This window comes from Procambarus clarkii, chromosome 22 (genome assembly GCF_040958095.1).
Source record: "Procambarus clarkii isolate CNS0578487 chromosome 22, FALCON_Pclarkii_2.0, whole genome shotgun sequence".
Classification (NCBI taxonomy): Eukaryota; Metazoa; Arthropoda; class Malacostraca; order Decapoda; family Cambaridae; genus Procambarus; species Procambarus clarkii.
The window spans coordinates 49,189,721-49,204,347 of record NC_091171.1 but is presented as its reverse complement, the minus strand read 5'-3'; the positions used below and the strand labels follow the sequence as shown (position 1 = coordinate 49,204,347).

Sequence of the window (14,627 nt, the reverse complement as noted above, 5' to 3'; positions counted from 1 at the left end):
TAAGGGTCATGTCAGGTGTGTACTAACAACTAAGGGTCATGTCAGGTGTGTACTAACAACTAAGGGTCATGTCAGGTGTGTACTAACAACTAAGGGTCATGTCAGGTGTGTACTAACAGCTAAGGCTCATGTCAGGTGTGTACTAACAACTAAGGGTCATGTCAGGTGTGTACTAACACCTAAGGGTCATGTCAGGTGTGTACTAACAGCTAAGGCTCATGTCAGGTGTGTACTAACAACTAAGGGTCATGTCAGGTGTGTACTAACAGCTAAGGGTCATGTCAGGTGTGTACTAACAGCTAAGGGTCATGTCAGGTGTGTACTAACAGCTAAGGGTCATGTCAGGTGTGTACTAACAACTAAGGCTCATGTCAGGTGTGTACTAACAGCTAAGGGTCATGTCAGGTGTGTACTAACAACTAAGGCTCATGTCAGGTGTGTACTAACAGCTAAGGCTCATGTCAGGTGTGTACTGGATTACTGTAGACAGGTTCAATATGGGAGAATTCTTGGATTTAATTCAACCATGTGAGCTTAGACGTGATAGTAGAGAGAGAGAGAGACAGAGAGAGAGAGAGAGAGAGAGAGAGAGAGAGAGAGAGAGAGAGAGAGAGAGAGAGAGAGAGAGAGAGAGAGAGAGAGAGACAGAGAGAGAGACAGAGAGAGAGACAGAGAGAGAGACAGAGAGAGAGACAGAGAGAGAGACAGAGAGAGAGACAGAGAGAGAGACAGAGAGAGAGACAGAGAGAGACAGAGAGAGACAGAGAGAGAGAGAGAGAGAGAGAGAGAGAGAGAGAGACAGACAGAGACAGAGAGAGAGACAGACAGAGACAGAGAGAGAGAGAGAGAGAGAGAGAGAGAGAGAGAGAGAGAGAGAGAGAGAGAGAGAGAGAGAGAGAGAGAGAGAGAGAGAGAGAGAGAGAGAGACAGAGAGAGAGACAGAGAGAGAGACAGAGAGAGAGACAGAGAGAGAGACAGAGAGAGAGACAGAGAGAGAGACAGAGAGAGAGACAGAGAGAGAGAGAGAGAGACAGAGAGAGAGAGAGAGACAGACAGAGAGAGAGAGACAGACAGAGAGAGAGACAGAGAGAGAGAGAGAGAGACAGAGAGAGAGAGAGAGAGAGAGAGAGACAGAGACGGGCATAGCAATAACGAAGGCGATGGCATGCACCAATAAGCACAGAATAAGAACAATGAGTCAAAGCCATGGCAGCCAAAGGTAGGAGGAGAGAGATGAGACAATGGGAGACACGGGGGAGGGGGGGGGGAGAGGGAGAGACAATGGGGAGACTGGGAGAGACATTGGGGAGACGGGGAGAGAGGGAGAGAGAATGGGGAGAAGAGACCAGGCTCGACGGCTCCCATTGATTACCAAGCATCTCTCTCTGTTTTTGTTAAGCCAACCATTGGTTTTTAATATAGGAGGCGGGGCCGCCCACCTGCCGCCCATCAGCCGCCCTCACACGCCCACCTGCCGCCCTCACAAGCTCCACACGCCCACCTGTCGCCCACCTGCCGCCCTCACAAGCCCCACACGCCCACCTGTCGCCCACCTGCCGCCCTCACACGCCCCACACGCCCACCTGCCGCCCACCTGCCGCCCTCACAAGCCCCACACGCCCACCTGTCCCCTCTTCCACTAGTGCCTTATGTTGTTGATGAGAGAACTAGCAGGTACAATGCCCCAGTCCGCCCCTGCCCCCCCCCTGGCTGGGCACCGCTCTGCCCCCCCCCCCTGGCTGGGCACCGCTCTGCCCCCCCCTGGCTGGGCACCGCTCTGCCCCCCCCCCTGGCTGGGCACCGCTCTGCCCCCCCCCTGGCTGGGCACCGCTCTGCTCCCCCTCCCTGGCTGGGCACCGCTCTGCCCCCCCCCCCCCTGGCTGGGCACCGCTCTGCCCCCCCCCCCTGGTTGGGCACCGCTCTGCCCCCCCCCCCTGGCTGGGCACCGCTCTGCCCCCCCCCCTGGCTGGGCACCGCTCTGCCCCCCCCCCCCCTGGCTGGGCACCGCTCTGCTCCCCCTCCCTGGCTGGGCACCGCTCTGCCCCCCCCCTGGCTGGGCACCGCTCTGCCCTCCCCCTGTCTGGGCACCGCTCTGCCCTCCCCCTGTCTGGGCACCGCTCTGCCCCCCCCCCCTGGCTGGGCACCGCTCTGCCCCCCCCCTGGCTGGGCACCGCTCTGCCCTCCCCCTGTCTGGGCACCGCTCTGCCCTCAAGTTATATAACACACTTTGCACCATGACATCACATGGTGACGTCATGGTGTTTACTCTCGCCTCGCTGCTGCCTCACTCAAGCCAGTAAATTGGTATATATTCCAGGTACTTAGGCACAGTAAAACTGAAGACCTTAAACATAACACAGGCTACAAAACACAACCAAGCCTGCCCATAGTAGGACAGCAACATGTCAAGGATTTGGGAATAATGATGTGTGACGACCTAACGTTTAGGGAGCATAACCAAGCAAATATTGCGACAGTGAAAGGATGGATTACGAGAACTCTCAAATCCAGGGATCCCATCACAATGGTTGTACTCTTTAAATCACATGTACTGTCCCGGCTTGAGTACTGCTCAGTACTCACTTCCCCCCTTCAAAGCAGGAGAGATTGCTGAAATACAAGGACATACAGAAAACATTAAGCATTCAAAGACGCGATAAAGTACCTAGATTATGGAGATCGTCTCAAACCCTCAAACTGTACTTCCTAGAAAGAAAACGAGAGAGGTATCAAATAATATATACATGGAAGACACTGGAGGGCCAGGTCCTAAATTTGTACAGCAAAATAATTTGCAGGAGAGAACAATATGGAATAAATTTTTAAATAAAACTAGTAAAGAGTAGCTTAGTAACAACACAAAAGTACTGTATGAACATCAGAGAGCCACGGTTGCTCAATATCCTCCCAGTTTGTATAAGAAATATTTCTGGTACAAAGCAGGAAGTGTTCTTGCAGAAAACTGTCCAGTTTTTTGTGGAAGTACCGGACCAACCGGGCTGTGGTGGATATGTGGCCCTGCGAGCCGCTCCAAGCAACAGCCTGGTGGACCAAACTCTCACAAGCCAAGCCTGGCCTCAAGCCGGGTTTAAGGAGTAGAACAACTTTCCAGGTACAATCCTCGATTGTCTCTTAACACTGTCTCCACACTCCTGGCCCTAATGTGGCTCCCTTGGCCCACATTGCCGCCGCTTGGCCCAGTTGATGCTCCTCCCCACCCTCCCCTCCTGGCCCCATCGGCTATGTGGCCCCGGGGCCACTAGGCCGGGATCAGCAGGCCAGGCCAGCAGGCCAGCAGGCCAGCGGGACAACTTATTGTGTATGCAAAGGTTCTGAGGCAAAATCCCGAGTCGACCAGCAGTGTGTGGCCACTGATTTGGCGCAGCACATTGTAAACAACACTGTCTGCCCCCGCCACCCCCGCCACCCCCCCTGCCCGCCTCACACACCCCATGACGTGCTCCAGGGTGAGGAGGTGCTCCAGGGTGTGGACGTGCTCCAGGGTGAGGAGGTGCTCCAGGGTGTGGACGTGCTCCAGGGTGTGGACGTGCTTCAGGGTGTGGACGTGTTACAGGTTGATGACGTGCTCTAAGGTGATAATGTGCTCTAAGGTGATGATGTGCTCCAGGGTGAGGACGTGCTCCAGGGTGAGGACATGCTCCAGGCCCTTGGGTGATGATGTGCTCCAGGGTGAGGACGTGCCCTAGGGTAATGACGTGCTCCAGGGTGAAGACGTGCACCAGGGTGAGGACGTGCCCTAGGGTGATGACGTGCTCCAGGGTGATGACGTGCTCCAGGGTGAGGACGTGCTCCAGGGTGAGGACGTGCTCCAGGGTGATGACGTGCTCCAGGGTGATGACGTGCTCTAAGGTGATGTGCTCCAGGGTGATGACGTGCTCCAGGGTGAGGACGTGCTCCAGGGTGAGGACGTGCTCCAGGGTGATGACGTGCTCCAGGGTGATGACGTGCTCTAAGGTGATGATGTGCTTCAGGGTGTGGACGTGCTCCAGGGTGATGACGTGCTCCAGGGTGATGACGTGCTCTAAGGTGATGACGTGCTCCAGGGTGATGACGTGCTCTAGGGTGAAGACGTGCTCCAGGGTGAAGACGTGCACCAGGGTGTGGACGTGTTACAGGTTGATGACGTTCTCTAAGGTGATGACGTGCTCCAGGGTGATGACGTGCTCCAGGGTGATGACGTGCTCCAGGGTGATGACGTGCCCTAGGGTGATGACGTGCTCCAGGGTGATGACGTGCTCCAGGGTGATGACGTGCTTCAGGGTGAGGACGTGCTCCAGGGTGAAGACGTGCTCCAGGGTGAGGACGTGCTCCAGGGTGAAGACGTGCTCCAGGGTGAGGACGTGCTTCAGGGTGAAGACGTGCTCCAGGGTGAGGACGTGCTCCAGGGTGTGGAGGTGCACCAGGGTGAGGACGTGCTCCAGGGTGAGGACGTGCTCCAGGGTGAGGACGTGCCCCAGGGTGAGGACGTGCACCAGGGTGTGGACGTGCACCAGGGTGTGGACGTGCACCAGGGTGTGGACGTGCACCAGGGTGAGGACGTGCTCCAGGGTGAGGACGTGCACCAGGGTGAGGACGTGCTCCAGGGTGTGGACGTGCACCAGGGTGAGGACGTGCACCAGGGTGATGACGTGCACCAGGGTGAGGACGTGCTCCAGGGTGTGGACGTGCACCAGGGTGAGGACGTGCACCAGGGTGAGGACGTGCACCAGGGTGAGGACGTGCTCCAGGGTGTGGACGTGCACCAGGGTGAGGACGTGCACCAGGGTGAGGACGTGCTCCAGGGTGAGGACGTGCTCCAGGGTGAGGACGTGCTCCAGGGTGAGGAGGGAGCGGCAAGGGTCGGAGGAGTAGTGGTGATAAGCGCCGCTCAGCGGGTCGCCTCACCATCAGGAACCAATCTGGGAAAAAGCACATCAAACCAGAAACCCAACGCCCCCCCCCCCCCGGCCCCTTCACTGCCCCCCCCCCCCATCGCCACCTCGCCACCCCCTCTCGCCACCCCCCATCGCCACCTCGCCACCCCCTCTCGCCACCCCCCTTCGCCACCCTCGCCACCCTTCTCTCTCCCTCTCCACAATTCGCTAACAAACGAATTTTCGTGAAATATTTAATTTATATAATATTTTTTCGTGTGAAAATATCAAGTTTTCATTGTCTTATATATGATTGCTATTTGATGTGATTTGAGTTAAAACTAACGTAAAAATTTTAACGAATTTAACCTGACCTGTGCAAACATGACATGACATGACATGACATGACATGACATGACATGACATGACATGACATGACATGACATGACATGACATGACATGACATGACATGACATGACCTGACCTGACCTGACCTGACCTGACCTGACCTGACCTGACCTGACCTGACATGACATGACATGACATGACATGACATGACATGACATGACATGACATGACATGACCTGACCTGACCTGACCTGACCTGACCTGACCTGACATGACCTGACATGACATGACATGACATGACATGACATGACATGACCTGACCTGACCTGACCTGACCTGACCTGACCTGACCTGACCTGACCTGACATGACATGACCTGACATGACCTGACATGACCTGACCTGATATGACCTGACCTGACCTGACCTGACCTGACATGACCTGACATGACATGACCTGACATGACCTGACATGAACTGACATGACCAACTCAAACCTTACTATAACTAAGTCAGTAATTCATGTTCTTAATGTAATAGATTATTATTGTTAGAAAAGAACCAATCTGGAAATAAATATTTGAAAATAACGCAAATCATTCAGCCTGTTAGGAGCATGGGACCTTGCATAGTAGGCCAAGTACTGTGATTCTGGATATTATATATATATATAGATTCTGGATATATATATATATATATATATATATATATATATATATATATATATATATATATATATATATATGACAATGCCAGACCACGGAGGAAAAATGAAACAGGAAATTTCCTTAAGTACTTTCGTATATTAAATACATCTTCAGAATTGACCTTCTGAAGATGTATTTAATATACGAAAGTACTTAAGGAAATTTCCTGTTTCATTTTTCCTCCGTGGTCTGACATTGTCACATTCTTAATCACGTGTTTATTTTCGTGATATACACACACATATATATATATATATATATATATATATATATATATATATATATATATATATATATATATATATATATATATTTACAATGTCAGTCATTGTCAGTCATCATATATACAATGTCAATAATATACAATGTCAGGCCATGAAGGAAGGATTAAGACAGGAATTTCCTCAAGTACTTTCGTAATTAATAATATATCTTCAGAAGGATGGAGTACCAGTGGGTGTGGGTATATAGGCAAGAAGGAAGTGAGCTACAATGTCTTTAATGAGATAATTGAGATATTAGTGAGTCAAATATATATGTCAATGATTCTAATCAAATCGCCCTCTAACTGATCGATTAAGGACTTGTGTTGGATGTGCGGGCCGCTTCAAGCAACAGCCTGTTGGATCAAGCTATCACCGGTTAAGCCTGGGGCGAGGACGGGCTTGGGGAGTCGAAGAACTCTAAGGGCCATCTTCAGGTATACTCCTACCCCAGGAAAGGTCACAGTTGTGATGAGTCAGGGAGAGTTGTGATGAGTCAGGGAGAGTTGTGATGAGTCAGGGAGAGTTGTGATGAGTCAGGGAAAGTTGTGATGAGTCAAGGAGAGTTGTGATGAGTCAGGGAGAGATGTGATATCTCAGGAAGTTGTGATGAGTCAGGAAGAGTTGTGATGAGTCAGGGAGAGTTGTGATGAGTTAGAGAGAGTTGTGATGAGTTAGGGAGAGTTGTGATGAGTCAGGGAGAGTTGTGATGAGTTAGGGAGAGTTGTGATGAGTCAGGGAGAGTTGTGATGAGTTAGGGAGAGTTGTGATGAGTTAGAGAGAGTTGTGATGTGTTAGGGAGAGTTGTGATGAGTCAGGAAGAGTTGTGATGAGTCAGGGAGAGTTGTGATGAGTTAGGGAGAGTTGTGATGAGTTAGAGAGAGTTGTGATGAGTTAAGGAGAGTTGTGATGAGTCAGGGAGAGTTGTGATGAGTTAGGGAGAGTTGTGATGAGTTAGAGAGAGTTGTGATGTGTTAGGGAGACTTGTGATGAGTCAGGGAGACTTGTGATGAGTCAGGGAGAGTTGTGATGAGTTAGGGAGAGTTGTGATGAGTTAGAGAGAGTTGTGATGAGTTAGGGAGAGTTGTGATGAGTTAGAGAGAGTTGTGATGAGTTAGGGAGAGTTGTGATGAGTCAGGGAGAGTTGTGATGAGTTAGGGAGAGTTGTGATGAGTCAGGGAGAGTTGTGATGAGTTAGGGAGAGTTGTGATGAGTTAGAGAGAGTTGTGATGTGTTAGGGAGAGTTGTGATGAGTCAGGAAGAGTTGTGATGAGTCAGGGAGAGTTGTGATGAGTTAGGGAGAGTTGTGATGAGTTAGAGAGAGTTGTGATGAGTTAAGGAGAGTTGTGATGAGTCAGGGAGAGTTGTGATGAGTTAGGGAGAGTTGTGATGAGTTAGAGAGAGTTGTGATGTGTTAGGGAGACTTGTGATGAGTCAGGGAGAGTTGTGATGAGTCAGGGAGAGTTGTGATGAGTTAGCGAGAGTTGTGATGAGTTAGAGAGAGTTGTGATGAGTTAGGGAGAGTTGTGATGAGTCAGGGAGAGTTGTGATGAGTTAGGAAGAGTTGTGATGGGTTAGAGAGAGTTGTGATGTGTTAGGGAGAGTTGTGATGAGTCAGGGAGAGTTGTGATGTGTTAGGGAGAGTTGTGATGAGTCAGGGAGAGTTGTGATGAGTCAGGGGGAGTTGTGATGAGTCAGGGAGAGTTGTGATGAGTCAGGGAGACGTATAATGAGGGAGGGAGGAGTACAATGAGTGAGGGAGCGGTATAATGAGTGAGGGAGGGGTACAATGAATGAGGGAGGGTCAGGGGGGGAGGGGGTCGTGTTTGTCCCTCACTGGGCATTAATTTTAACACTCAATTTGCATGATTGTCCGCCAACGGGATTATAAGTGCTGATCACTACAGCTGTGATGTGCTGCGTGGTGCATGTGGTGCTGTGTGGTGCTGTGTGGTGCTGTGTGGTGCTGTGTGGTGCTGTGAGGTGCTGTGTGGTGCTGTGTGGGGCTGTGTGGTGCTGTGTGGTGCTGTGTGGTGCTGTGATGTGCTGCGTGGTGCTGTGTGGTGCTGTGTGGTGCTGTGTGGTGCTGTGTGGTGCTGTGAGGTGCTGTGTGGTGCTGTGTGGGGCTGTGTGGTGCTGTGTGGGGCTGTGTGGTGCTGTGTGGTGCTGTTTTGGGCTGTGTGGGGCTGTGTGGTGGTGTGTGGTGCTGTGTGGGGCTGTGTGAGGCTGTGTTAGGCTGTGTGGTGCTGTGTGAGGCTGTGTGAGGCTGTGTGGTGCTGTGTTGGGCTGTGTGGGGCTGTGTGGGGCTGTGTGGTGCTGTGTGGGGCTGTGTGGTGCTGTGTTGGGCTGTGTGGGGCTGTGTGGTGGTGTGTGGTGCTGTGTGGGGCTGTGTGAGGCTGTGTTAGGCTGTGTGGTGCTGTGTGGTGCTGTGAGGTGCTGTGTGGTGCTGTGTGGGGCTGTGTGGTGCTGTGTGGGGCTGTGTGGTGCTGTGTGGTGCTGTGTTGGGCTGTGTGGGGCTGTGTGGTGGTGTGTGGTGCTGTGTGGGGCTGTGTGAGGCTGTGTTAGGCTGTGTGGTGCTGTGTGAGGCTGTGAGAGGCTGTGTGGTGCTGTGTTGGGCTGTGTGGGGCTGTGTGGGGCTGTGTGGTGCTGTGTGAGGCTGTGTGAGGCTGTGTGAGGCTGTGTGGTGCTGTGTGGTGCTGTGTGGTGCTGTGTGAGGCTGTGTGAGGCTGTGTGGTGCTGTGTGGTGCTGTGTGGTGCTGTGTGAGGCTGTGTGGTGCTGTGTGAGGCTGTGTGAGGCTGTGTGAGGCTGTGTGGGACTGTGTGGGGCTGTGTGGTGCTGTGTGAGGCTGTGTGAGGCTGTGTGAGGCTGTGTGGGGCTGTGTGGTGCTGTGTGGGGCTGTGTGAGGCTGTGTGGTGCTGTGTTGGGCTGTGTGGGGCTGTGTGGTGCTGTGTGAGGCTGTGTGAGGCTGTGTGGTGCTGTGTTGGGCTGTGTGAGGCTGTGTGGTGCTGTGTGGTGCTGTGTGGTGCTGTGTGGCGCTGTGTGGGGCTGTGTGGCGCTGTGTGGGGCTATGTGGGGCTGTGTGGGGCTGTGTGGTGCTGTGTGTGGCTGTGTGGTGCTGTGTGGTGCTGTGTGGGGCTGTGTGGTGCTGTGTGGTGCTGTGATGTGCTACGTGGTGCTGTGTGGTGCTGTGTGGTGCTGTGTGGTGCTTTGTGGGGCAGTGTGGGGCTGTGTGGTGCTGTGTGGGGCTGTGTGGTGCTGTGTGGTGCTTTGTGGGGCAGTGTGGGGCTGTGTGGTGCTGTGTGGTGCTGTGTCGTGATGTGTGGTGCTTTGTGGGGCTGTGTGGGGCTGTGTGGTGCTGTGTGGTGCTGTGTGGTGCTGTGTGGTGCTGTGTGGTGCTGTGTGGGGCTGTGTGGGCCTGTGTGGGGCTGTGCGGTGCTGTGTGGTGCTGTGTGGTGTTGTGTGGGTGCTGTGTGGTGTTGTGTGGTGCTGTGTGGTGCTGTGTGGGGCTGTGTGGGCCTGTGTGGGGCTGTGCGGTGCTGTGTGGTGCTATGTGGGGCTGTGTGGTGCTGTGTGGTGCTGTGTGGGGCTGTGTGGTGCTGTGTGGTGCTGTGTGGTGCTATGTGGTGCTGTGTAGGGCTATGTGGAGCTGTGTGGTGCTGTGTGGGGCTGTGTGGTGCTGTGTGGTGCTGTGTGGTGCTGTGTGGTGCTGTGTGGTGCTTTGTGGGGCAGTGTGGGGCTGTGTGGTGCTGTGTGGGGCTGTGTGGAGCTGTGTGGTGCTGTGTGGGGCTGTGTGGTGCTGTGTGGGGCTGTGTGGTGCTGTGAGGGGCTGTGTGGGCCTGTGTGGTGCTGTGTGGGGCTGTGTGGAGCTGTGTGGTGCTGTGTGGTGCTGTGTGGGGCTGTGTGGTGCTGTGTGGGGCTGTGTGGTGCTGTGAGGGGCTGTGTGGGCCTGTGTGGTGCTGTGTGGGGCTGTGTGGAGCTGTGTGGTGCTGTGTGGGGCTGTGTGGGGCTGTGTGGTGCTGTGTGGTGCTGTGTGGGGCTGTGTGGTGCTGTGTGGTGCTGTGTGGGGCTGTGTGGTGCTGCGTGGTGCTTTGTGGGGCTGTGTGAAGCTGCGTGGTGCTGCGTGGTGCTGTGTGGGGCTGTGTGGGGCTGTGTGGGGCTGTGTGGGGCTGTGTGGGGCTGTGTGGTGCTGTGTGGGGCTGCGTGGTGCTGTGTGGGGCTGTGTGGTGCTGTGTGCTGCTGTGTGGGGCTGCGTGGTGCTGCGTGGGGCTGTGTGGTGCTGTGTGGTGCTGTGTGGGGCTGTGTGGTGCTGTGTGGGGCTGTGTGGGGCTGTGAGGGGCTGTGTGGTGCTGTGTGGTGCTGTGTGGGGGTGCTGTGTGGGGCTGTGTGGTGCTGTGTGGGGCTGTGTGGGGCTGCGTGGTGCTGTGTGGGGCTGTGTGGGGCTGTGTGGTGCTGTGTGGTGCTGTGTGGGGCTGTGTGGTGCTGTGTGGGGCTGTGTGGTGCTGTGTGGGGCTGTGTGGTGCTGTGTGGGGCTGTGTGGTGTTGTGTGGTGCTGTGTGGTGCTGTGTGGTGCTGTGTGGTGCTGTGTGGGGCTGTGTGGGGCTGTGTGGTGCTGTGTGGGGCTGTGTGGTGCTGTGTGGGGCTGTGTGGTGTTGTGTGGTGCTGTGTGGTGCTGTGTGGGGCTGTGTGGGGCTGTATGGTGCTGTGTGGGGCTGTGTGGGGCTGTGTGGGGCTGTGTGTGTGTGTGTGTGTGTGTTGATGTACTCACCTAGTTGTACTCACTTAGTTGTGCTTGAGGGGGTTGAGCGCTGGCTCTTTGGTCCCGCCTCTCAACTGTCAATCAGCTGGTGTACAGATTCCTGAGACTACTGGGCTCTATCATATCTACATTTTAAACTGTGTATGGAGTCAGCCTCCACCACATCACTGCCTAATGCATTCCACCTGTTAACTACTCTGACATTGAAAAAGTTCTTTCTAACGTCCCTGTGGCTCATTTGGGTACTCGTCTCTACCTGTGTCCCCTTGTTCGCGTACCACCCGTGTTAAACAATTTATCTTTATCTACCCTGTCAATTCCTCAGAGAGTTTTGTAGGTAGTGGTCATGTCTCCTGTTTCTTCTCTGTCTTCCAGTGTCGTGAGGTGCATTTCACTCAGCTTTCCTCGTAACTCATGCCTCTTAGTTCTGGGACTAGCCTAGTGGCATACCTCTGAACTTTTTCCAGCTTCGTCTTGTGCTTGACAAGGTACGGGCTCCATGCTGGGGCCGCATACTCCAGGATTAGTCTTACATACGTGGTATACAAGGTTCTGAATGATTAATTACACAGGTTCCTGATGAACCAAAGGCAGTTTTGATGTTAGCCAGCCTCGCATACGCCGCTGATGTTATTCCTGTTATGTGGGCTTCAGGAGACAGGTTTGGTGTGATATCAACTCTAGATCTTTTTCTTTGTCCGTTTCATGAAGGACTTCATCTCCCATTCGGTATCCTGTGTCTGGCCTCCTGTTTCCTCCGACAACATTTACTCGGGTTGAACTTTAGAAGCCATTTGTTGGACCATTCATTCAGTTTAAGTGATCTTGTTGCCGCAAACTATCATCATGTGATGTTTGTGTGGGTTGCTGTGTGTAGCAGGTGTATGGTGCAGCAGGTGTGGGGTGCACTAGGTGTGGGGTGCTGCAGGTGTGGGGTGCAGCAGGTGTAGTGTGCACTAGGTGTGGGGTGCTGCAGGTGTACGGTGCAGCAGGTGTAGTGTGCACTAGGTGTGGGGTGTTGCAGGTGTCAGGGTGCAGCAGGTGTAGGGGTACAGCAGGTGTGGGGTGCTGCAGGTGTGGGGTGTAGCAGGTCTGGGGGTGCAGCAGGTGTGGGGTGCAGCAGGTGTGGGGGTGCAGCAGGTGTGGGGGTGCAGCAGGTGTGGGGTGCAGCAGGTGTGGGGGTGCAGAAGGTGTGGGGGTGCAGCAGGTGTGGGGTGCAGCAGGTGTGGGGTGCAGCAGGTGTGGGGTGCTGCAGGTGTGGGGTGCAGCAGGTGTGGAGGTGCAGCAGGTGTGGGGAGCAGCATGTGTGGGGATGCAGCAGGTGTGGGGAGCAGCAAGTGTGGGGGTGCAGCAGTTGTGGGGAGCAGCAGGTGTGGGGGTGCAGCAGGTGTGGGGGTGCAGCAGGTGTAGGGGTGCAGCAGGTGTGGGGGTGCAGCAGGTGTAGGGGTGCAGCAGGTGTGGGGGTGCAGCAGGTGTGGGGAGCAGCAGGTGTGGGGGTGCAGCAGGTGTGGGGGTGCAGCAGGTGTGGGGGTGCAGCAGGTGTGGGGTGCAGCAGGTGTGGGGGTGCAGCAGGTGTGGGGGTGCAGCAGGTGTGGGGTGCAGCAGGTGTGGGGGTGCAGCAGGTGTGGGGTGCAGCAGGTGTGGGGGTGCAGCAGGTGTGGGGTGAAGCAGGTGTGGGGTGCTGCAGGTGTCGGGGTGCAGCAGGTGTGGGGTGCAGCAGGTGTGGGGGTGCAGCAGGTGTGGGGTGAAGCAGGTGTGGGGTGCTGCAGGTGTGGGGGTGCAGCAGGTGTGGGGTGCAGCAGGTCTCGTAACTGGTTCAGAAAGTCTTAATATAATTTGCATAATAATTGCTTCTTTATAGACACTGCAATTATAGGAAGGTCTGAGTGAAGCTGTTGCACGTGAAGCTGCTGCACGTGAAGCTAAAGCACGTGAAGCTGCTGCACGTGAAGCTGTTGCACGTGAAGCTGTTGCACGTGAAGCTGCTGCACGTGAAGCTGCTGCACGTGAAGCTGTTGCACGTGAAGCTGCTGCACGTGAAGCTGCTGCACGTGAAGCTGCTGCTCGTGAAGCTGTTGCACGTGAAGCTGTTGCACGTGAAGCTGCTGCACGTGAAGCTGTTGCACGTGAAGCTGCTGCACGTGAAGCTAAAGCACGTGAAGCTGCTGCACGTGAAGCTGCTGCACGTGAAGCTGTTGCACGTGAAGCTGTTGCACGTGAAGCTGTTGCACGTGAAGCTGCTGCACGTGAAGCTGTTGCACGTGAAGCTGTTGCACGTGAAGCTGTTGCACGTGAAGCTGTTGCACGTGAAGCTGTTGCACGTGAAGCTGCTGCACGTGAAGCTGTTGCACGTGAAGCTGTTGCACGTGAAGCTGCTGCACGTGAAGCTGTTGCACGTGAAGCTGCTGCACGTGAAGCTGTTGCACGTGAAGCTGTTGCACGTGAAGCTGCTGCACGTGAACCTGTTGCACGTGAAGCTGCTGCACGTGAAGCTGCTGCACGTGAAGCTGAAGCACGTGAAGCTAAAGCACGTGAAGCTGCTGCACGTGAACCTGTTGCACGTGAAGCTGCTGCACGTGAAGCTGCTGCACGTGAAGCTGAAGCACGTGAAGCTAAAGCACGTGAAGCTAAAGCACGTGAAGCTGCTGCACGTGAAGCTGCTGCATGTGAAGCTGCTGCACGTGAAGCTGCTGCACGTGAAGCTGAAGCACGTGAAGCTGCTGCACGTGAAGCTGTTGCACGTGAAGCTGCTGCACGTGAAGCTGCTGCACGTGAAGCTGCTGCACGTGAAGCTGCTGCACGTGAAGCTGCTGCACGTGAAGCTGCTGCACGTGAAGCTGCTGCACGTGAAGCTGTTGCACGTGAACCTGTTGCACGTGAAGCTGCTGCACGTGAACCTGTTGCACGTGAAGCTGCTGCACGTGAAGCTGTTGCACGTGAAGCTGCTGCACGTGAAGCTGTTGCACGTGAAGCTGCTGCACGTGAAGCTAAAGCACGTGAAGCTGCTGCACGTGAAGCTGCTGCACGTGAAGCTGTTGCACGTGAAGCTGCTGCACGTGAAGCTAAAGCACGTGAAGCTGCTGCACGTGAAGCTGTTGCACGTGAAGCTGCTGCACGTGAAGCTGTTGCACGTGAAGCTGCTGCACGTGAAGCTGCTGCACGTGAAGCTGCTGCACGTGAAGCTGTTGCACGTGAAGCTGCTGCACGTGAAGCTGCTGCACGTGAAGCTGCTGCACGTGAAGCTGTTGCACGTGAAGCTGTTGCACGTGAAGCTGCTGCACGTGAAGCTAAAGCACGTGAAGCTGCTGCACGTGAAGCTGTTGCACGTGAAGCTGTTGCACGTGAAGCTGCTGCACGTGAAGCTGCTGCACGTGAAGCTGCTGCACGTGAAGCTGTTGCACGTGAAGCTGTTACAAGTGGCGAGTATAAGTTAAAGTGGCGGGTCGTCACAGTGTAGCAGCAACAGTGTACCGTGAAGGGCCGTCACCGTCACAGTGTAGCAGCAACAGTGTACCGTGAAGGGCCGTCACCGTCACAGTGTAGCAGCAACAGTGTACCGTGAAGGGCCGTCACCGTCACAGTGTAGCAGCAACAGTGTACCGTGAAGGGCCGTCACCGTCACAGTGTAGCAGCATCAGTGTACCGTTAAAGGCCGTCACCGTTACAGTGTAGCAGCAAC

At 54.6% G+C, this 14,627-nt stretch overlaps 1 protein-coding gene across 1 annotated transcript; it reads left to right on the top strand.

The window, feature by feature from the left end:
* The first annotated feature begins 5,703 nt into the window (after positions 1 to 5,703).
* On the top strand, positions 5,704 to 14,405 carry LOC138367580 (uncharacterized abhydrolase domain-containing protein DDB_G0269086-like). The gene is made up of 2 exons (XM_069329290.1): positions 5,704 to 5,736; positions 12,825 to 14,405. Exons 1-2 carry the CDS (start codon positions 5,704 to 5,706, stop codon positions 14,403 to 14,405), a joined length of 1,614 nt encoding a protein of 537 aa, XP_069185391.1.
* The last annotated feature ends 222 nt before the right edge of the window (positions 14,406 to 14,627 follow it).

Coding starts and splice junctions, on each gene's coding strand:
- LOC138367580 (XM_069329290.1), top strand. CDS start 5,704: ATGACCAACTCAAACCTTACTATAACTAAGTCA. Junction 5,737..12,824: donor ACCTTACTATAACTAAGTCA/GTAATTCATGTT, acceptor CTGCAATTATAG/GAAGGTCTGAGTGAAGCTGT.